The 24,442-nt window shown below is 45.0% G+C and overlaps 1 protein-coding gene across 1 annotated transcript; it reads left to right on the forward strand.

The window, feature by feature from the left end:
* LOC110893895 (conserved oligomeric Golgi complex subunit 1) lies at nucleotides 1-20,786 on the forward strand. Its single transcript, XM_022141049.1, has 6 exons — nucleotides 1-2,289; nucleotides 2,934-3,128; nucleotides 4,216-4,496; nucleotides 5,670-5,849; nucleotides 5,934-6,111; nucleotides 20,299-20,786. The coding sequence occupies exons 1-6, from the start codon at nucleotides 85-87 to the stop codon at nucleotides 20,437-20,439; spliced, it is 3,180 nt and encodes a 1,059-aa protein (XP_021996741.1). The 5' UTR covers nucleotides 1-84; the 3' UTR covers nucleotides 20,440-20,786.
* Nucleotides 20,787-24,442: the final 3,656 nt, after the last annotated feature.

Genomic DNA, 24,442 nt, shown 5'->3' on the forward strand with positions numbered 1-24,442 from the left:
CGCAAATACATATATCCAAATCGGTTACAAAATCACGTTTGTTGAGATTTCCGTTACTTAGATCTACCACCGACAACCGCCACCATGAGAGTGGCCGGACAATCACCACCACCACCGTCACCGGCACACCAGCCACCACCGTCATCTCTATCCAAATCAACCGCAAAAGATGCCGAATCTCTCTTCCGCACCAAACCTATCTCCGAAATCCGAACAATCGAATCCACAACTCGAAAACAAATCCAGAACAAAAGCGAAGAGCTCCGGCAGCTCGTCGGCAACCGCTACCGCGATCTCATCGATTCCGCCGATTCAATCGTCAACATGACGTCATCCTGCCGTTCAATTTCCAACAATATTTCCGCTATTCACCACGGTATTCTTCATTCTCTCTCATCCACCACTGTTAACCCTAATTCTACATCGTTAAACCCTGCTAGGGCTCGTATGTACGGCATTGCGTGTCGTGTTAAGTATATTGTTGATACACCTGAGAATATTTGGGGATGTTTAGATGAATCGATGTTTGTTGCTGCAGCTGCACGTTACATGCGTGCGAAATTAGTTTATTACGGTTTGAGAAACAATAATAATGATCATAATAACAATAGTATTAATAATAGTTACAGTTACAAGAGTGTGTTGGTGAAATTTCCTTTGTTACAGCACCAATGGCAGATAGTTGAGAGTTTTAAATCTCAAATTTCGCAGCGGAGTCGCGAGAGGTTGTTGGAACAAGGTGTAGGTGTTGAGATTTCGGCGTACGCTGACGCGCTCGCTGCGGTTGCGGTTGTCGATGAGCTGGAACCGGCGCAGGTTTTGAAACTATTGCTTGATTCGAGGAAGTTATTTGTTTCGCAGAAGTTAGGTGGTTGTAGGGAATCTGGTGAGGATGTGATAATGGTGTTTTGTGAAGTGTTGAAGGTGATTCAAGTTAGTGTAGCGCATGTAGGGGAGTTGTTTTTGCAGGTTTTGAGTGACGTGCCGTTGTTTTATAAGACGGTGTTGGATTCGCCACCTGTGTCTCAGTTGTTTGGCGGGATACCGAATCCGGATGAAGAAGTGAGGCTGTGGAAGTCGTTTAGAGACAAATTGGAGTCATTAATGGCGATGCTGGATCGGGTATTCATCGCTAAAGCTTGTTTGGAATTCTTGAGGAGCTGTGGGAAGGAGATAGTCAACAAAGTCAATGGGCGGTATTTGATTGACGCGATTGATAGCGGGAAACAGCTTGCTGCAGCTGAGAAGTTGATTAGAGAAACTATGGAAGGAAAGGATGTGTTGGGTGGAAGTTTGGAGTGGTTAAAGAGCGTTTTCGGTTCCGAGATTGAAATGCCGTGGAGTAGAACGCGCGAGCTTGTTTTAGGCGACAATGATGATCTTTGGGATGAAATTTTCGAACACGCATTTACAAGCAGGATGAAAACAATAATTCACTCTGGATTTCATAATATGAATAATATAGTCAATGTAAAGGAGTCGATTCTCGCTATCGATAAAGTTCACGGTGACAAAGTTAATTTCCGAGATTTTATAAATCGGTCTCCTTTGGGCGGTGGAGTTTGGTTTGTCGAACCGACTACGAAAAAGACTGGTGTCGTGACTAGCGCTACGGTATTGCACAACGGTAGTGATTATCAGAGCTGTTTAAACGCTTACTTTGGTGACGAAGTTGGTCGAATTAGAACGGCAGTGGACGACCACTGTAAGAATGTACTTCAAGACTTATTAAGCTTCTTAGAATCTCCAAAAGCCTCTTTAAGGTTAAAAGAACTAGCACCGTATTTACAAAACAAATGTTTCGAAAGTATGTCAGCCATACTTACGGATCTCAAGAACGAGTTGGAATACCTGTATGGTTCGTTACGCGATTCGTCATCATCTCCGGCTAACATAGTCGAAAGATCACTGTTCATCGGAAGATTATTGTTCGCGTTCCAGAAGTACTCTAGAAACATTCCTGTTCTACTTGGTTCTCCCCAATCGTGGTTGAACGAACCAATGGCAGTGGTTTCTGGTAAGGCGTCACCACTTTCGAGGTATTCTGGTGGCATGTTTGATTCGAAAATGCTTACTTCACCTAGAAGACAATCTTCGCTTGCTGCTTCTGCGTTATATGGAGTTGATGATACTCCGAGCCCGCAACTTGATGAACTCAAAAAAACAACACAAGATCTTTGTGTTAAAGCTCATAACTTGTGGATAACCTGGGTTTCGGATGAACTATCGGCTATTCTCTCGCACAGTCTCAGAAATGATGAAAGTTTATCGGCAACCACTCCCTTGAGAGTAAGTGGTTTTTAATTGATGCTTCATACAGGATTATACTTTAATTGAGGCTTAATCGTGGTTAACTCCATCCATTTTTCCCTGTTAACTTAAAGGGCAATTCAGTCTTTTTCACTTTATGTAAAAAGACCAAATACCCTTGAAAAAGACTGAATTGCCTTTTTAAGTTAAAAATAAAGACGGAAATACCCCTGACTTAACGGAGAAAATAGATGGAGTTAACGAGCCGGTTGAAAATGGCAAGATTTCAAACCTTTTGGATCCAGATGCGGAAAAACAAACCTGTGGACGAAAGTCGCAAAATGGGCCAAACCTCAGGGATGAAAATGGCATTTTTACTCTGATATATATCATACATAATTCTTTCATGTTTCAAAGTTCAAACATTACTCTAAAAATCTACTTTTCTTTTCACAATTTCTATCTTTTCTCCTTTTTCAAGTGTCCCCATCATTCATTTCTTTCAATCAAATTCCTTCACATGAATTATAAGTGAAGAAATATTGCTAGAAGTGTTTTCTAATACTATTCGGAAAAAGAAACCTTTGGATGAAAGTCGCAAAATTGGCCAAACCTCAGGGACGAAAATGGCATTTTACTCTTTTGTTTAATTGCTTCTAAATCGGTTTTTGTACACTGAACAGGGGTGGGAGGATACGATAGTTAAACAAGAGGACTCTGCTGATAACCCATCGGAGTTGAAAATCTCGCTTCCTTCTATGCCTTCCATATACATCACCTCGTATTTGTTTCAAGCTTGTGAAGAAATTCACAGAGTTGGCGGTCATGTACTTGACAAACCGATTCTGCAGAACTTTGCCGCAAGATTATTGGAAAAGGTATTTCTAGCTAAGAATTTAATCTTATCATTTTAACTTTTACGGAAGTTCTTTGATTGTGTTCAGGTTAGAGTTCTAAGTAAAGGTGGCATTTTGACCCATTTATTTATTTATAGGTCCTGGGTAGGCCTGTAAACGAACCGAACGTTCGTGAATTGTTTGGCGGGAAGTTCGTTTACTAAATAAACGAACGAACATGAACAAATTTTTTTTGTTCATTTAATTAAACGAACGGACATGAACACACATTTTGTTCGTTCATTTGTGTCCGTGAACATCTGTTTATGTTTGTTCATATATGTTCGTTTATTTACGATCGTTTGAATTTTAATAAATACATATGTAGCTATATTTATATAAATATACACGTAAAACGGGATTTCTAACTACTTATATAAAAATAACTCCTTAGTATTGGGCTTCCTAGTAAAGAATATGGGCTTTCGAATGGAGCTTATCGTAATTAATCACCAATTTATATAAAAAAACTACTTTATGTTTGGCCAGTTACGTCCATTTGTGTCCGTTATGTTTATTAAATTTTGTTTGTATGGATTTGTTTGTTTATGTTCGTTTAGGTTTTAAAACGAACACGGCTCATTTTATTAGTAAACGAACATGAACAAAAAAAAATGTGTTCGATTATATGTCCGTGTTCAGTTAAAGTTAAATGAACGAACATGAACATGCCCACGTTTGTGTTTGTTCGGTTCGTTTACAAGCCTAGTCCAGGGTCGATTCAGGCTTTGTTTCATCTCAGACAAGTCAAATCTAAAAAAAACATAGCTTAAAGGGAAACAGGTTTGGAATTTGCCTAAAGTTTGTTTTTAGTGCATACAACTCCTAAATCGTTTTGTTAAAAAACTAAGATTATTTTTGAAATAACATAAATTTTGTAATCATATCTGACACTAATTATTTATAATAAAGTGTAAAGTTTTTTGGTTGAAAAGCCTTTTAGGTCAACCCAACCCAGATCGACACACCAAATTTACCTGTTTTGACACAAACCCGCTTTAACCTTATCCAATATACCTCTAGTTTCAAGAAATATTGAGTCACATATACTTCTTGTATGATGATGTAGGTGATTGATCTATATGTGGATTTCCTCTCAAATAACGGGTCTAGCTCAACCCGTTTGTCTGAAAAAGGAGTTTTGCAAGTCTTATTGGATCTAAGATTTGCTGCTGACATTCTATCTGGGGGTGATTTAAGTGGAAACGAGGAAGTATCAAAGACATCAAAGACAAAAACGGGTTATAGACGGAAGCAAGATGTGCAACAACAAAAGTCGGTTGTGAAAGATCGGATTGATGGGTTGGTGATTCGCCTCTCGCATAAGCTAGACCCCATAGACTGGCTCACGTATGCTTTCATTTACTTTTGCTTTGGATAGGATTCATTAATTGTGGTGTGTGATTCAACGCTTAATTGAAAAAAAATCAAGGGGGGGGGGTGTTGTGAAATGGATGATTTTTTTGGTATGCGTCGACTAAAAACACTTTTGGTCCAGAATTTTAGTTTCTCGCAAAAGTTATATTATTCAGGTAGTATAATTTTAATTATAACTAGTGGGTTACGGTTCGAAACGTAGATAAAAATACACAAATCGAGAGAGTTAATGTTGTTTGATGTTTTAGCTAAGGGGATAAACATGTCATTCTTAAAATTGAGGGGCTAAACATGTCATTATTAAAGTTTAGGGGCTAAAGTTGTTTATTATTGAAGTTGAGGGGCTAAAGTTGTTTATTATTGAAGTTGAGGGGCTAAAGTTGTTTGATGTAGTTTAAGGCTTAAACATGTCATTATTAAAGTTAAAAGGCTAAAGTTGTTTATTGTTAAAGTTGAGGGGCTAAAGTTGTTTTAGTTAACTAGTTAAGTGGCTAAACATGTCATTACCAAAGTTGAGGGGCTGAAGTTTGTTAATGCCAAAGTTGAGGGGCCAAAGTTGGTTGATGTGACAAAATAGCATATTTATAGTATATATAATATAATGTTTTACTAATTGTTATTCATTAAATACACTTTGTTTGACCTTCAACCCGTTTTACATGTACCTTAAGCTATTATTAGGCTATAGGGTGTGGTCATGACCCTCATGACCACCAAGACCCTCCACATCAGTGTCATGTCATCCACCTCTAATCCACCATTCAAAACCACTACTCTAAGGGTGTGGTCATGACCCAAACCACTAGCCCCTTATTTATTTTAATTTATCTTTGTCTAAAGAAAAAGGAAATGATTTATTGAAAAATGGAAAGGAGGACCATGGTTTAATCCATGCAAACCATGGTGTATCAAGCAAGGGGGTGGTGTAGCCTTCCATTCATGTTCCTAGGTGGCGAATCATGTCCCAATCATGACCCCCACACCCCTTAGCCTTATATTGATTTTACCACTTGACCCGCTTGATACTACACATAACTCAAATGTCTATCTATTATTGGTTAAAATATGATTTCCAGTTTTAGTTCCTTTTTTTTCAAATATAATTCATTCATTGTTCTTAATAATATCTTTTTTTCCTTTTTGTAGATATGAGCCATATCTTATGGAGAATGAGAAGCAGTGTTACCTGAGACACGCTGTCCTATTTGGTTTCTTCGTGCAGCTTCGTCGGTTGTACACAGATACTATGCAAAAATTGCCTACGAATTCGGAATCAAATATAATGAGATGCTCTACTGTTCCTCGTTTCAAATACCTTCCCATCAGGTTTGTCTTACACTTAATTATTTTATTACGTAACAACACTTTGATTAGACTTATAACTTATTAATCTTGCATTTTGGTATGCAGTGCTCCTGTATTATCCGCAAAGGGGACAAGCAAGCCTCCTATATCAACATCTATAGATGACGTTTCTTCAAGGAATCCTTGGAGAAAGTATACCCAAGAGGAGCTCTCCCGCAATATTGATATGGATGATGGTACGAGTGTAGGGGTCGCAACACCTTTCCTGAAATCTTTCATGCAGGTAACTAATAAAATTGGTGGCTTAATAACAAAAATTGATGATTAAAATGCCATTTTCGTCCCCAAGGTTTGGCCGGTTTTGCGAATTTCATCCAAAGGTTTGTTTTTCCGCATCTGGATCCAAAAGGTTTGAAATCTTGTTATTTTCATATGGCTCGTTAACTCCATCTATTTTTCTCCGTTAAGTCAGGGGTATTTCCGTCTTTTTTGTTAACTTAATAGGCAATTTAGTCTTTTCAGGGGTATTCGGTCTTTTTACATAAAGTGAAAAAGACTGAATTGCCCTTTAAGTTAACAAAAAAGATGGAAATACCCCTGACTTAACGGACAAGATGGATGGAGTTAACGAGCCAGATGAAAATGGCAAGATTTCAAACCTTTTGGATCCAGATGCGAAAAAACAAACCTTTGGACGAAAGTCGCAAAACCGGCCAAACCTCAGGGACGAAAATGGGATTTTACTCAAAACTGATATTGGAAACAAGGTCCTAAAGTTTACCCATGGATCTTTGCTAATTGGGCAGGGTCAAATCTGATATATTTTATGGTTGGGTCTGGTTGATCTTAAGCATGTTTGTCAAACTAAAATTACATTGTCAAATATAATTATAAAGTTTATAACTTTATATCACTCCAATGATAATCTTATTTAAAAAAACGATTTAGGAGGTTTTATGCATTATAATTCAGTCCGGGGCTCACTTTTGAACACTTATTTTAATTATTTTACCAGTTTAAAATAAAACCTAACCCGAATCGACCAGTTCATAGTTTAAAATTGTAACCTCTTTTGAAAATGTAAAGAGTAAAGTACACGGATGGCCGGCCCCTGTGGTTAACCAAAATTTTGGATTTCGTCCCTAGTTTTTCGAAAGTACATGGATGGTCCCTGTGGTTTGCACTTTGTAACACATTTAGTGACTAAATGCGTTACAAAGTGCATATACCACAGGGACCGTGAAGGGGTATGGTCCCAAAACGACCATTACCCGCATCAAACAAACCCCTACCAGTAAGCAAACCGCACCCATGCGGTCACATCCTTCGAACCGAACCCATTCGGTTCGAAGATGAACAGCTTGACCCAAGTACGAAAGAAGATGAACATATCGATGCGGCTGGCACCGCATCATATGGCCATTTTCGTCACGACAAGGGAAGCGAGCAAATAGTCTCCACATACGATGATGCGGCCAACACCGCATCTCGCGTATTTCTTGATCACAAGTAGGAGACGCGGTAACTTCAGATGTTACCGCATGCAGCGATACGGCTAGCACCGCACCCTGCATATCCAACAAGTGGACTGACACGCCAGGCAAGTGGCTGACACCACGAGGCAAGTGGCGCCGGCGACAGTCCCCTGTCAGAGCTATTAAAGCAATGGGCTGACGTGGCGTAACCCCCACGGCCGGCGAGACTGACACACCTGCAACGGTGCAGCTCGTCGTCAGCCCATCCATCAATCTCCTCCTTCACTCCTCGGCTATAAATACCGACCCCAAACCAGGTTTGAGGTATCTCTACACAACTCTCTAACTACTACTATTATCTTGCTTTGCTTCCCAAGCAAACTACTGATTCTCACGCCGGAGAGTGGTAACAAGGAGCACCCCCCACCCCATCCTCCTTGTTACGAGTCACGGCTTGTTTCCTTGTGCAGGAGACCATCCACCGGTGACCCAGCCAGCGATCTCCGAGAGGAAGGGATTAACCCTTCTTGACGAGACCAGTGTGTTAACCCTGCCCGGTTAACCATTGTTTCATCATTGGCGCCCACCGCTACTCTTAGCACTTTTTAATCCATCTCTCTCCCTCTCAAGATCATGACTGATAACCAAAACACCAATGCGGATAACCCAAATCCCCCGATCCCAACAGGGGTCCACCCTTCAACCCCCCAACCCGGACACATTGGCACGTCCACCCAAAGGATCCCATCCTTTGCGTTCGGACACGACTTATCACAGGCCCCAACTGTGCTCCCACCAGGCGTGGACTTACACTCCTGGTACCAACAGCAGACTGACCTGCTGATAGCGGCTTACAACCGCGCTTGTACGGAAGCAAACGTACAGGCTGGGCCTACTCCAATACAACACACACCTGCCAACCGTATACTCCAATACGATGGCAGGTTACACTCACGTCCGGCTTCCAGAAGCCGACATGACGACCGTGGATCATCTTACTGTTCGGTCAATACACTCAACGAGGATACTTCCTCATATGAGTCCCGCTCCAGAGGGCCAGTGCATACCCGCCTGGGCCCCTATGGCGAAGATAGGAGGCGGTCAGCCTCCAGGCGCGGCCCAGGCATCCAGAGCCGACTGGGCCCGCAACCTTACACGGAAGGGTACGGTCATACCGACCCTGACGATCAAACCTACCGCGGGGAGTCTCACGACACCAACAGCAGACCGGGGGGACGCAACTATGTTCCTCCCAGTCACCCCCGCACTACATACCTCAGGGCGGCAAAGCGCCCTGTGCACGAACCATACAGGCCAAGGGCCGCGGCCGAAAATTCAAAATTCGTCCCGCACATCGCCAACGCCGATATCACAACGACAAAATTCCCAGTCAACATTGGGAAATACAGTGGCTCGACCGACCCGGACGACCACATTAACATCTTCACAGGCGCAGGCGTCAATGGCAGGTGGGACGAACCCACCTGGTGCAATTTTTTCCCCCAGACCCTTATCGGTCTGGCGAGGGCATGGTTTGATTCTTTGCCAGTGGGATCACTGGATTCTTTCGAGGACTTGCGCTCCAAGTTCCTCGCCCATTTTAGCCAACAGCGACGCCACGAACGCGATTCGTTGGACGTCATGAACATCTGGCGAAGGGATAACGAATCGCTCGAGGCATTCGTCATCCGTTACAATAAATAATGCTTAGAGATAGGCGACGTGGCGGACCAAATGGCGCGAAACCATTTTATTCGGGCCGTCAAAGACAGAGAGATGATCATGACCATCTCCGGCAAGGAGGGTTTGCCTAAAAAATGAGAGGATGTCATGACCGCAGTCAAGACATATGCCCAGACACAGCGGTCGCTCGAACCGCACGTCAAAAAGGCAAAACCCCAAGCCGAAACGTCCCACCAAGGGTCCAAACGTAACAACAAACGAAACCGGGATACAGGAAATCGGGATATTACTAAACCGTATTTCCCGCAACCCAACACGTTTGACCCACAATGCTACAACCCTGCCCGAGACACTCGGGCACCAAGAAAAGAATCTCGGGACCGCAAATGGACCGAGATCAACCAGTCGCCAAGAGAGGTCCTCCTCGCAGATCCACAATTCTTGCGACCGGCCCAACCAATGAAGTCCAAGAAAAGTCAGGACCTCACACTATACTGTGAGTACCACAAGGACTCGGGCCACACCACCAACAACTGCATCAGTCTCCGGCTGGAGATTGAGCGGGCGTTGAAAGAGAGGAAACTACAACACCTCTTGCCAGGTGGACAAAAGCCCACCAAGCATATCACCCCTCACAACGAAGGTACCTCCTCCGGGAAGAAAGCCATGTACGTGGTTTCCACCCACATGATCTACGGAGGCAAGGGTAGGCCGCGCAAAGCGGCACGAAGACCGGACAATGATTGGAAAGACGAGCAAGTCGTCTTCCCAAAAGTCCGAGGCGGACCGCGTGATAGACGCGCCGTCGTCATTTCAGGCCAGCTGGCCCATTACTGCACCGAGCGTCTGTTCATTGACCCGGGCAGTACATCCGATATAATCTACGAGCAGTGCTTCAATCAATTTGACCAAGAGGACAAAGATCGGTTGCAAGCCGTAGATTACCCGCTGGCCGGATTCGCAGGGGAAACAGTCTTTCCCCTAGGTCAAATTACATTTCCCGTGCGTCTTACCAATGGTAAACACACGCGGACGGAGGAGGTAAACTTCATGGTTTTACCCCACACCTCCAATTATGACGTCCTCCTTGGGAGAGAATCCCAAGGAGATTTCAATATGATCACATCCGTCCCCCACTCCGCGGTTGGTTTCCCAACCGCATCGGGGGTTGCGATCATTTACGCCCGCAAGGACGTCATGATGACGGACGAAGCACGTCCGACAAAGGTCGCAAGGCCCACCCCCGTCGGCCAACCGGAAAAATGGGTTCTCAACCCAAAGCATCCGGAACAGAAGGTCACATTGGGTCACGCCATATCCTCGACCACCAGAGCGCACCTGAAGGAGCTCCTCTTCAGGAACCAAGACATCTTCGCGTGGACTCCCGCAGACATGACAGGGGTCCCACGCGAAATAGCGCAGCACTATTTGAATACCAAACCAGGTATCAAGCCAGTTATCCAAGGCCAACGCCACCTTGGGTCAGCTAAAAATCAGGCGATGCAAGAGCAGATCGAAGAACTGCTCTCCGCAGGTATACTGCGGGAAGTCAAGTACCAGACTTGGTTATCCAACCCTGTCATGGTAGAAAAACCATCCGGGGGCTGGCGCATGTGCGTCGATTACAAGGACCTTAACAAGGCCTGCCCCAAGGATTGTTACGCGCTTCCAGAAATCGACGAAAAGGTCGATAACTCGCGCCATTTCGGTGGAAGTGTTTCCTCGATTGCTACAAAGGGTACCACCAGGTACAAATGGCACTTGAGGATGAAGACAAAACGGCATTCCGAACCCCAACCGGAAATTACTGCTATACAAAAATGCCGTTTGGGTTGCGCAACGCGGGCTCGACCTACCAGAAACTGATGAACGACACTTTCCGCGGTCAAATAAGCAAAAGTGTCGAAATCTATATGGACGACCTGGTCGTCATGAGCATGGAGGAAGATACCATGCTCACCGATATAGAAAGAACATTCCAAACTCTGCGAAGCGTCAACATGAAGCTCAATCCAGGGAAATGCTCGTTTGGAATGGAAGAAGGCAAATTCCTTGGGTTCATCGTCACCAAAGATGGATTCAAGGTAAACCCGGAAAAAGTGCAGGCGATCGAGCGCATGCCATCGCCTGCATCGATGAAAGATATGCAACGCCTGGCCGGAAGGCTGGCGGCACTCAACAGGTTCTTGGCTAACCACGCAGCCAAGTCATACCCTTTCATCAAGACCCTGCGAAGCTGTTCAAAGAAAGAACAATTCCAGTGGACCACAGAGGCTGAAAAGGCCTTCCGGGAAATGAAGGAGTGTTTGATACAACTCCCAACACTAACCGCACCATGCAAAGATGAGCCACTCATCTTATACCTATCCGCTGCAGACAACGCAGTGGGCGCGGTATTAATAGTGGAACGAGCGGGGGTTCAAACACCCATCTATTATATCAGCAAAATGCTCAACGACCCGGAGACGAGATACTCAATAATGGAAAAATTGGTACTAGCACTGGTACATGCTTCAAGACGGTTACGACGCTACTTCGTAAACCACATCATCACAGTGCTAACCAATTACAGGATCGGCCCGATCCTGTCCAAACCCGACATCTCTGGGAGATTAGCAAAATGGGCAATTGAGCTGGGCGCACATACGATACATTACAAGCCGCGCCCTGCCATCAAAGGCCAAATCTTAGCTGATTTCGCCGCTGAAGTACCAGCGGATCGCATCCAAGAATGCGAAGAATCCCAAAACCCTGAGCCCCCACCGCCCTCCTCAGAAGTATGGGCACTATTTATCGATGGTGCATCCAACGAGTAAGGTGCGGGCGCAGGTCTGCGACTCGTCAGCCCTGACGGCCAAGAGCTTACATATGCCATCCGCCTCGATTTTAAAAGCACGAACAACGAGGCAGAATATGAAGCACTATTAGCCGGGCTACGTTTAGCAGTCAAAATCGGCGTGCAACATCTGGAAGCGCATGTCGATTCTTTGTTAGTTGCGGGCCAGGTACGTGGCGACTATGCCGCCAAAGGGGATATCATGATCCTCTACCTCGAGCAAGCCCTGCAGCTAAAATCCAAATTCGCTTCATTCAATATTCGACACATTAATCGAAGCGAAAACAAATCCGCGGATGCACTATCAAAGCTTGCATCCACCAGCTTCCAACACCTGGCAAAGGAGGTACGTATCGAGATTTTGCAAAATCCTTCGATTCCTCTACGCCAGGTCAGTGTCATCCAATACGGAACAACGTCATGGATGACACCAATTATCGCATACCTTCAGTCAGGTGTGACTCCCGAGAGCAAAACAGAGGCACGTAAGTTACAATACAAAGCGTGCCACTATCAAATGGGAGACGGTATCTTATACCGAAAGTCATACCTCGTACCGCTCCTCCGATGCGTTAATCCACAAGATGCCACATACCTCATCCGAGAGATACATGAGGGTATATGTGGCATACATGCTGGACCACGCACGGTCGTGGCAAAAATCATGAATGCCGGGTATTACTGGCCCGGCATGCACCTGGACGCCGTCAAAGAATTACGCAAATGCATGGACTGCCAGCGCCATGCTCCAAAAACTTTGCGACCAAAGAACAATCTGGTCCCCGTCACTACTGCATGGCCTTTTCAAAAATGGGCAATCGACGTAGTGGGACCATTCCCGGACGCACCAGGTGCAGTTAAATTTATCATAGTGGCGGTTGATTACTTCACAAAATGGGTAGAGGCGAAACCACTCGCTTCCACCACTGCTATGGTAACAAGAAAGTTCATTTGGGAGCACATCATCTGCCGTTTCGGTTTACCAATGTACATTGTTACCGACAACGGCACCAACTTCGCTGCCGACGAATTCCAAAAATGGCTAGAAGAGCTGAACATCAAACACATATTCTCGTCCGTCGCACACCCGCAAGGGAACGGCCAAGTCGAGAGTATAAATAAAGGCCTAGTCGAAGGAATCAAAGCACGATTGGGAACAGCCAGGCGTGGCTGGGTCGATGAACTCCCAAGCATCTTATGGGCTCACCGCACTAGCCCAAAAACAAGCAATGGGGAAACACCTTTCAGCCTCGTCTACGGGTCTGAAGCGGTGATACCCGCGGAAATGGGCCTCCCATCTCCTAGAATGTTGGCTATCGAAAAGCTAGACAACAACAGGGAACGTAGGATCGATTTGGACCTTCTAGAAGAAAGGCGCGAGAACGCCGCCATCAACGAGGCCAAATACAAATCCAAACTGGAAAAGTATTACAACGCGCGAGTCCGCGTTTGTACTTTCAATCCAGGGGACTACGTCCTACGTGACAACGAGGCATCTAACGCCGAGCGCCCAGGAAAACTTGCCCCCAAGTGGGAAGGACCCTACCTCATCAGCGAGGTCTTAGGGAAGGGCGCATACAGGTTACAAACACTAGAGGGCGAACCTATCGCCAGAACATGGAACGCACAACAGCTTAGACGCTGCTATATGTAAGCTATGTTCTTACACTCCCCATGTAACCTATCGGACCGCAGGTCATTTGCAAATAAATAAACAAGTCTTTTTATACATTATTGTTTGTTTACTACTATTACAAATGCGTGTTTCCACTTCACGGTATCCAAAAAACAGATTGGCAAAATCTTCATTTACGATACCTATACAAAGTGGTAGCCACACGCAACTATTGTAATAGGCCAACACAAGGCAAAAAAGACTTAAGTGCTATCCAACCGGATAAACATATTTCTTACCTAATACAATTCCTGAGCCCAGAAAGGCAAACAATGGAATTGACACATGCTCATACCGCAATAGTATAGAGTATACTCAACCCCATTCACAATGGGTAGAGACCCGCATGCATACGTTTCAAACATACAGGAACTGACAATACTTGTATAGTGGAACAAAACACCTTATATTCAAAAAATTCAGGCACCAACATGATGCTTACACAGATTTACATAAGGTTTCCTATTCTATACAAGAGGACAGCAAAAAAGGGCACACCGGCCAACCTGAACCCTACTTTGTACCACTGGTCCCCGCATCATCTCTAGCGTTACCAGCAGCGTCGTCCTCCTCAACATCCGGATACAGCATCCGCAAGCGGTCTACATAGTCCGCGGCATCCAAACAACTGTCCAATTCCTGTATACAAGCAAGGGACGTGTCATAGAAGGCGGCCTCGGCTGCTTTCAAGTGCGACTCGGTATCCACGCCACGGAACCCCGATCGCTCATCCGTATGACCACCCTTGGTAATCACGTTCAGATGGCCAATGCAGCGGTTGTACCCTGCCTTAAAACCGGCATCCCGAGCGCGATCTCGGACCAGATTCAAACCAGCAGCAGTCTCAGGGGCATTCATAATCGCCTCGACAATCTGCAAATTCAAACCAACACGTAAGTCCCATGTGTTAGTCTACAGAAAGCTAAAACACGAAGATACTTACGCGCGAAATACCGCATGACCGCATCCATTCACGGTCAGCCTCCAACTGATTAAGGGAGGACACCAAGGCATCCTTGGCCTCCACAGCGGAGTCAGCACGTTCCTCCGCAGCAGACACGCGGGCAGTAAGATCTGTAACCGCGACCTCCCGGGCTTGAACATCAGCCTGTCAGCAATAGCAAGCAGTTCACAAGGGTAAACATTTACGAACCAGCGATGAAATATCAAGCACAGTTAAAGAAGACATACCTGCAAGCTGGTAACGACTTGGTCTAAACGGAGGCGCTCCACATTTGCCTCCTCAAGGGCCTTCGCAGCACGAGCCCCGGCCTCTTTGGCCTCTTCAAGGGCCTTCAGGGCCTCGTCCTTCGCCTGCAGCGCTTTAGCCGATGCGGCCTCAGCCGCAGCTTTTTCATTGCCCAAGGCAACATTTGCCGCCTTGGCGTTTGCTAGCTCCTGCCGAGTATGAAACAGAAGATTGTTCTGCTTAGCCCAAGATTCGTTCCACTTCTTGCGCTCGTTGGATGAAATTTCCTCCCAACGCTTACGCTCATCAGCAAGGAGTTTAGCAAGGGTACGCACCTGTTTCAGTTGGGCAGTGGCAGCCCACTCAGCGGTCTGTTTCTGCTTCTCAAAAGCAGCTTTATCTTTTTCCAGCTGCTCTGCACCCGCACGAGCAGTTTGGACCAGCTTTTCCGCCTCCGCCCGCAGGCAGACAGCCTCTTCTTCACGGCGGCTCAGAACTTTATAGTCTTCCAACATGGCATTCGCCACAATGGAAGTCCCTACCAACATGGTCGAGAGCTGGTTTATACGCAGCTCCCGCGGTGCGGCACGAGCCCGCTCAACTTCAAAGGGGGTCCCCAGACCACCCAAGATCTCCCTGCAGGCCGCAGGATCGTTAGCAATATCATCCCCCTGCAATACAGTCCAGGGGGGTCGATGGTACACCATACTGCGATCCTGGGAGTAGGTGCGGTAGTAATACTCCAATTCAGACTCCCCAGGCTGAATTGGAGGCCCGTCATACCCCGCACCACCGGCCGACGAGCTGGTACCCTTATCAACCGCAGACTTCTGCGGCCCAGCATCATGCTGCCGCGCTTCAACGCCAGTTTTTTGCGGTTCAGCATCACAATGTTGCTTCCCAGTAGCAGTGAACCGCAAACTCAAATCGTCTCCCTCATTGGGAGAGATCAGGTTGTTGGACGAGTCGACAGTATCAAATATCTGGGCCGCAGCATTCTCTGCGGTACCCTCCTGCTGCACGGTTGACTCAGGTACCACCTTGACGGGAGGTGTCGACGGCACCTCCGTTCCACCCGCACCCATGGCACGCGGAGGGGACTCCGGAGCATCGAAGATAGAAAAATCTTCATCTTGACGCTCTGCAAAAAAGTCAAATAGCTATCAGAACTAGTTACACAACAGTTAACACTAGATAGCCTACACTTACCAACGACAACCGCAGGTTTTTTCTGCGCCGGAGCAGACCTTTTGGTTACTAGTCTCCGACGTTTGGTTTCAACACCACCAGCAGCTTTCTGCTCTGGCCTCCTCTTCTCACCAATCACAGGGGGACCCGCAGCTGTCCCTCCCGCAGCCGCCTCTTCTGCCTGCTTCTTCGCAGCACCAGAACGTGACTCCGCGGCTGTACTCAAACCCTCAAGGGTATCAGATACTATCACATAATCCTTGTGTCGACGAAAAGAGGAATGAGAGATACCTGCTGCCTGCGGCACCAGATGAGGCACAGTAGTGACCTCCTTTATCTTCTTTTGGCGAAAGCGCACGCCCTTCACAGTTTGCCTCTTAGGCACACCTTTCGCTTCAGGGTCCCCCAAGGCCCCAAGATCACCTGCATGGAATCAATACGTCAATAACACACCATGATCATCACAAGTAGCAAAGCTTCGATAGTATACCTTTGCCTACTGGCAACTCAACTGCCAGTGCAGCCGCAGTAGGCACCCGGAAGTTACTACGGATGATAGTGTTGTGATCCTGTTCACCATCCGCACAAACTACGGTCTCAACCGTACCCTCGAAATCCGGAGCAAACATCCTCCATGCGGGAGCATCTTCTGATAGTAGACACAAAAGTCAGTAACACACGTAAGGATAAAGAACGTAAAGAAACAAAAAGTACGTACCACCGCTCTTTTCCCGCACCACGGGTTTCGAGTTCTTGCCCCTCCTCAACATCATACGCAACAGCCATAGCTGCGTGTTGGTCAACTTCACAGACTCAATAGTCTGCAGCTGCGGGAACCATTGCACTGATTTCAAACTGGGCATCGCAATGGTCTCTGCTATGATCGTCTCGGTCACATTCCGAAACGTCATATCCACCGCAAGGGCAGCAGACTTGATATAGAAGAACTTCTTCTTCCACATCGTCATCCCCTTAGGGGGAGTCATCAGCTTCGGGGTACCGTCTCGTTGACGGAAAGAAAAGAACCCCATGAACACTGTCATCTGATAAAACCGTCGGAAATCTCCGACGGTAGGCTCTATGCCAAGAGCACGAAAGGTAAACTCAAAATTACGAATCCGAATCATCCCAAATGGACTCACTTGAGAAATGTGGACCTTGTACCACTCCAAGATATCCACAACAAACACCGTCAACGGTAATCGGAGGTTACAATCTACGAAGAAATCGGACCACATGGTCACGTAACCGGCCGGAGCGTCGGCACCAGTATCACCCTCTAATGGGTACCGAGCCCCATACTCCGAGGGCATTTGGACCTCAAGCATAAGGCGATCAAAGCTTTTTCTGGTCCACTTCAGCGCCGGTAATCCACCACCGGCAGCCCCCTCTTCTTCTTCTTCGGCCACTAAAGGCTGTTCAGGGTTTTCACCCTCCACATTATGTGGACTAGATGGTTCAGCCATCAAAAATATCAAAGAAACAGAAGATGGTGAACAGAAACACTAAAAACCTCACCGGAATTTCAGAAAGAATCGTCGGAGAAGACAGATGACAACTTTCTCTCAAACGGCAAATTTTTTGAATTTTCGACCAAGTGAGAGGAAACCACGAACGGTTTTCCCCTTATATACCCATCGCAATTAATGCGGAGGGAGAAAGCAAATCATCACGTTCAAAAAGAGCGTATCTTGCAACAACACGTGTCGAGCGCCGTTTTAGCTGACGGTTATCACGCGCGCGTGGCCGCCCACGCGCCTGACAAAGAAGACGTTTACACTCCCTGCTACAGTGCATTTAATGCCTCGGGCAGTGCAAATGTCCTTTCATTTCAGCACATGCAGAAACGTCTCACCAACTTCTACCAACTCACACGTGCGATCAAGCCACGTAGGCAAGAAAAAGCGACAACATTATCCAAAAAACCTAAGCGGCATGCGGTTTTCTTGGTTTACCGCACCATAACCCATACCGCATGTCGTTTTTTTATATACCCTAAAAAATAGGTAGAAATATATCTATCTATACTATAAAGGGATATATTACCTTTTCCGCATCACTCACGAGCACACGTGAAATATGCGGAAGTGACACACATGAACCCATTCAGATGTGTCAGATGCTCAGAACCAGTGTTGTTCTTTGGACTGAACCGCATCTCAGGAACAGGCAAAGCGCATTGCCTTCATTCTCTTCAAGCTTCAAATCCCTCCTGTCCGGTTCACAACCGCAGAGGGTGCATGAACAACTTCTTCAGAAAAAAGAAGGAACGGAATCTACGCGCCCGCACATCAGCAGCCCTGACTCCTGAACCTTCAAGAGTTACATCCGTGCAACAAGCACACTTTGAGCGAAAATGGGACTGCAACATCGCAGACACCCATGAAGAGCTACAGACATAACCATAGCTTCCGCAGAGTGGTTGCTACGGAAGAGCAAAGCTCACTCCACATCACCGAACGAGCCTACCTCGTTATAAACTCGGTATTGGAGCGTGAAGGAAAGTGGCTCCAGAAAGAACGCAGATACGTGCTCTAAACAAGCACTTATCAAGCAGCAAGTGTCCGAACAGCGGTAACAAGTCTGCCTATGACTTTGTTTACCTGCCAACGGACCGCGGTAACAAATCTGCTTAGGACTTTGTTTACCTACCAATGGATCGCATGGAATAAACAACGATGGGCATCCCTTTGCCTATGACCATGTTTATTTACCCATAGTTTAGATCCACATTGTTCGACCAAACAGGGCCAACAATGACGCAACGAAGTAACCGCAAAGAACGTACGGTTACTTGAGAGCTATCAAGATGAACACGAACACCCCACAAAAAAGGGATGGTCATCTCGTCATAGGATGCTGAACATAGAACTTGAGCAAAGTTCTAACACAACATCCAAAACCTTCAAACCCGACCGCAAAGGTTGGTTTACAAGCTTTTCTTTTCTTCTTCGTGCACCATTCTGGCAAATGGTTCGAAGAAGAAACCACCTCCAAGAGGTTCGAAACATGTGCAAACCTTCGAACCACCATCCAAGAGGTTGGTTCGAAGTTTGTGCAGCATTACTATGAAGGTCCCTAACAGGCCTTCAACACAACAACAGGTGGCAACCCACCTGATGACATGCAACGGCTGAGAATTTCGCATCAAGCGAAACCCCTTCACCGGTACGGAAGAGGCATAGCCGGATTTTTTACCAGATCACCAGTTTGATCTGGCCTAGAATTTTCTCCAGACTGCCACACTACCTTCCTACACCATAAGTCCAGTACTCCTCCCACGTGCAACTTGCACAAGGTAGCAACACTAGACTGGGGGGACTTGAAGGGGTATGGTCCCAAAACGACCATTACCCGCATCAAACAAACCCCTACCAGTAAGCAAACCGCACCCATGCGGTCACATCCTTCGAACCGAACCCATTCGGTTCGAAGATGAACAGCTTGACCCAAGTACGAAAGAAGATGAACATATCGATGCGGCTGGCACCGCATCATATGGCCATTTTCGTCACGACAAGGGAAGCGAGCAAATAGTCTCCACATACGATGATGCGGCCAACACCGCATCTCGCGTATTTCTTGATCACAAGTAGGAGACGCGGTAACTTCAGATGTTACCGCATGCAGCGATACGGCTAGCACCGCACCCTGCATATCCAACAAGTGGACTGACACGCCAGGCAAGTGGCTGACACCACGAGGCAAGTGGCGCCGGCGACAGTCCCCTGTCAGAGCTATTAAAGCAATGGGCTGACGTGGCGTAACCCCCACGGCCGGCGAGACTGACACACCTGCAACGGTGCAGCTCGTCGTCAGCCCATCCATCAATCTCCTCCTTCACTCCTCGGCTATAAATACCGACCCCAAACCAGGTTTGAGGTATCTCTACACAACTCTCTAACTACTACTATTATCTTGCTTTGCTTCCCAAGCAAACTACTGATTCTCACGCCGGAGAGTGGTAACAAGGAGCACCCCCCACCCCATCCTCCTTGTTACGAGTCACGGCTTGTTTCCTTGTGCAGGAGACCATCCACCGGTGACCCAGCCAGCGATCTCCGAGAGGAAGGGATTAACCCTTCTTGACGAGACCAGTGTGTTAACCCTGCCCGGTTAACCATTGTTTCATCAGACCGTCCATGTACTTTTGGCAAAAGTTGGGGACGAAATGCGTACAAAGTGCAAACCACAGGGACCATCCGTGTGCTTTTGAAAAGCTAGAGACTAAATCCAAAATTTTGGTTAACCACAAGGACTATGTGTGTACTTTACTCAAATGTAAAATTTCCATGATAGAACCTTGATAACAGAATCTATCGTGGGTAAATTGAGGGGTTTTTTTGGTTTCATAAACTTCATTCCGAGATTCGAGCAACAGTTTAGGTGGATGTTGAAAATTGAGTTTTATTTTAAAATGACAGGTTGGCAGTAGGTTTGGGGAGAGCACGCTGAAACTAGGATCCATGCTAACAGAAGGGCAAGTAGGAAGGTTCGGTGACATTCTACCTGCTCAAGCAGCCGGTCTTCTTTCTCAATTTACAACCGCAAGATCAGATTACTGATTTCACTCATCCCACCTTATAAACACACCATTTATCCCAACTATATGATCTAATGTCGAGAAATGGATACTTGGGTGCCAAGTTAAGGAATGGGTCGGGCCCCATTAGACCCGTGTACCCATAAGCGTGCAAATTTTCAGGTAAAGAACAATAGAACATATAAAGTTTGTGAATGTAAATTTTGGGAGCATTATGTGTAAAGGAGGCAAATAGTTAATGTTTCTTGTAAGTTTATTTTGAGTGAAAGAAACCATTGTAGGGATAGGGAGGCATGTAGAATAGCGGTAGCATTTTTGTTTCTGTGCTGCTGAGAATTGGTTTTATAGTTGTGTCTTTGTTTTGTTTGATTTTGTTGTGTTCGTTGCATTAACCAATTTTAAACATAATTCTTTGAACCAAAGACGGATTTTTTAGCGTGGTTGATGTTAACAGGGTCTTTTAGCATGTTTTGACCAGGAAAAAGCTAAAACATTCTTTTCCGGTATCCTGACCAAGTAAAAGTACCTTCTTGTAAATGACCGAAGATTTGCGACACCAGTGATAAAAGTTTCTGGCTCCGCAACTGTTCATGTTCCAACTTGTAAAACGTTATATTACTAAAAGTATTCAACGCTAACGGGTTTATTTGTCACTAAAAGTATTCAACGCTAACGGGTTTATTTGTCTCTTTAAGCCTTCATCGAAATAAAAGTTAAAACAAATATAGAAATCTGTTGTGATCATGAGTTGAAACTCATTACTGCTACTAACAGGCATGAATACAAATTGAAATAGAGCCCAGAACAAAACCCTCATTTATACTTGGACCTATATAGAACAAAACCCACATTTATACTCCTATATTTTAGCCATAAAAAAACCTACCGACTTGATGTCAACAATAATACTATCAATATGACATCTCCTGTTAAGGAAAAAAAAAAAAACAAAAAAAAAATTGACCAACTCCGACCCATCCTCGCACCACACACAACTGTTGGAGGCCACTGGAATGTCTCCTCACGAGTAGGAAGATGGTTCAATTCTGCTCCCCAATAAAAAATATTGCACTCCGAATGAATCCATTTAGACCATTCCAAAACGAAATAATAACTATAATCCACATCGCTAACCAGCAACCTTTTAACCGAAATTTGCCCCGAGACATCCCCTAACTTCCACCGCCACATCCATAATATTTTGGTCTTGAGAAGTGAATTTTTCGTCTTAGAATTAAAAGTTTAAACTGCCGATGTGTAACATGTGATTTTTTAATTTAAAAAATGGGGGTTCAATTTTAATAAACGAGGAACCGCAAAAGAAAGCAAATAATGAAAATATAACCGTACTTGTAAATACGTAGAAAGCGTTGCTATCGTACAAAACGTATGAAGGACCATTCAAAATTACGCAAGCACAAAATTCAAACTTACGCACGCTTCAAAAGTTGTTGGGGGGGGGGGGGGGGGTACTTCAACAAATTACTCATGGCTTCAAAATTACGCATGACTTCAAAATTACACAGAATAATCATGCTTCTTATAAAACATAATCACCCACCCCGCATTCCCACTTTGTACGTTTCGCACATTAAGAATCCTTTCTATTCAATCTTTTCTCAATACTTTTAATGATGAACAATATTAGTAATCTAGACAAAATCACGTAAACAATTCATTAAACATATAATAAGAAAAATAAACTAAACTTTTTTGGATTAAAGCACGTTTCTTTTATACTTTTTTTATGACGAAGATGATTACTAGCCAGCAAATTAAATAAAAACTAGGATTGCGACCCGCCGCAATGCGGCGGAGATTCTTTAGTTATAACTAAGTCGATCTAGGACCCGCACGTTATGTTAAACCTGTCAAACGGGGAAAAACATACGATGTAAAAACGTTCACCCACACACGCACGTTGCGTCATGTTAACTCGCAAAATTTAGAACGAAACGTAAAAACGTTAAACCAAAGACGCACGTTGCGATGTGTTAAGCCACAAAATTTAGAACAAAGCATAAAGCGAAAAAATTGCGAAAAATGAAAACTATAAACGACCAAAGTTGAAAGTAAAAAAAGTTATGAGGATAGATTGCATAAGATAAAAAGTTTTAGGTTAAAAGTAAAAAAACAAATAGTTTTGGGTTAAAAGTAATTTATAATACTTTTGGGTGAAAAGTAAAAAAAATCATTTTTTTTGGAAAACCCCCAAAGCCAACGTTACGACAACCAAATGCATAACCATTTTTTCTTTGAACCCCCCCCCCCAAAGCATACCCCGCGTTGCGGCGGGGCGTAAAATGGCGTCAAATAGTACTAATGTCACACAACCGTCATCGACCACCAACACTGACTCGACCTAGGATATGCGTGTTGCGACGAACCTGTCAAACATGGAAAAATAGAGGTAAAAACATTGAACCACACATGCATGTTGCGTCGTATTAAGTCGAAAAATTTAGAACTAAACGTAAAACGAATCTTTGCGAAAGTTGAAAAGTATTAGTGACAAAAGTTGTGAAGTTAAATTGCAAATAATGAAAAGTTTTGGGTTAAAGTTAAAAAAACAAATTATGTAGGGTCAAAATTGTAAAACATAAAAACCTTTGGGTTAAAAGTAAAAAATCAACTTTTTTTTTTTGAAAAATTCCCAAAGCACAATGTACAACTCATGATGCACATATAACTTGCTAATTTATATATGGATAAATGTATGAGAAAAATGCCCGGATAGTCCCTGTGGTTTCGCCTTTTTTCACCTATAGTCCCCAACTTTCTAAAACTACCTGTATAGTCCTCAACTTTTCAATTTTCGTTCCCGGATAGTCCCTAGGCCTAACATCAGTTAGTTTTCTCAGTTAACAGGATGTGAAATGACAAAAATACCCTTACTATAAAACAAAATAACTTAACCTATTAAATAGATTTATGTATTTATGGGACCCACTCTTTTATAAAAAAACAAAATAACAACCCCACCCTACCCCACCCCCTTCTCTCTTTCTTACCCTCTGCTTCTTCCTTCTCATCTCTCTCTACACATCCCTTTCTCTCCTTCTCTCCACCGCCACTACTATCAACCTTCCCCACACACCACTGCAAGACCACCTCCATTCTCAAACATCAACACCACCTCCATCGTCAACCTTCCGACGGGTGTTCACATCTCTACCACCATTTAACACCACCACCAGCAAAAAGCTAATCCAACCCATCAACCACTACCACCACTTGCCAACACCACCGGCCCCCACCCACCCGCCCTCATCTCCACCTGCAGCTCCACCCACAACCACTTGCCAACACCACCGACCCCCACCCGCCCTCACCCCCACCTCCAGCTCCACCCACAACCCACTGCCGCAACCACAACCACCATCGCCGCCATCATCATTCAGCACCACCTCCATCACCACGGGGTCAGAGTAAATCAAACATATAACACTAGTTATATGCATCAATCGATACCAGATTAATCATTTCAGAAATTGTTGAAGAACGGAGCACGGAAAGATAATAACATACTGTCGCTATATGAATCGGAATTCAAAGGAAGACAGATTGGGGGAATTTCAGCCATTGATGCAGTGATGTAGCTTATTAAAAGCACAAACAGATTAATGTTGCTGTTGATAAGCCAATCTTTACTTTTACCCATTAATTATGTATTTATGTTATCATTGGAAATTGATGGTGGATGATCCACCATTGCAGATGTGTATGGGAAGAGAGAAGAAAGTGGGGGTTAATTGAAAATAGATGTGGATGATTCTTGCAGATGTTGCACAGTATGGGAACGGAGAAAAAGAGAGAGGAAGTTGTGGTGTGGTGTGGTGTGGTGTGGTGTGGTGTGGTGTGGTGTGGTGTGGTGTGGTGTGGTGTGGTGTGGTGTGGTGTGGTGTGGTGTGGTGTGGGGTGGGGTGGGGTGGGGTGGGGTGGGGTGGGGTGGGGTGGGGGTAGGGTTGTTATTTTCTTTTTTATAAAAGAGTGGGTCCCACAAATACATAAATCTATTTAATAGG

Source organism: Helianthus annuus, chromosome 11, assembly GCF_002127325.2.
Source record: "Helianthus annuus cultivar XRQ/B chromosome 11, HanXRQr2.0-SUNRISE, whole genome shotgun sequence".
In the NCBI taxonomy this organism is placed as follows: domain Eukaryota; kingdom Viridiplantae; phylum Streptophyta; class Magnoliopsida; order Asterales; family Asteraceae; genus Helianthus; species Helianthus annuus.

Coding starts and splice junctions, on each gene's coding strand:
- LOC110893895 (XM_022141049.1), top strand. CDS start 85: ATGAGAGTGGCCGGACAATCACCACCACCACCGTCACCGGCACACCAG. Junction 3,129..4,215: donor CCGCAAGATTATTGGAAAAG/GTATTTCTAGCT, acceptor ATGATGATGTAG/GTGATTGATCTATATGTGGA. Junction 6,112..20,298: donor TCCTGAAATCTTTCATGCAG/GTAACTAATAAA, acceptor TTAAAATGACAG/GTTGGCAGTAGGTTTGGGGA.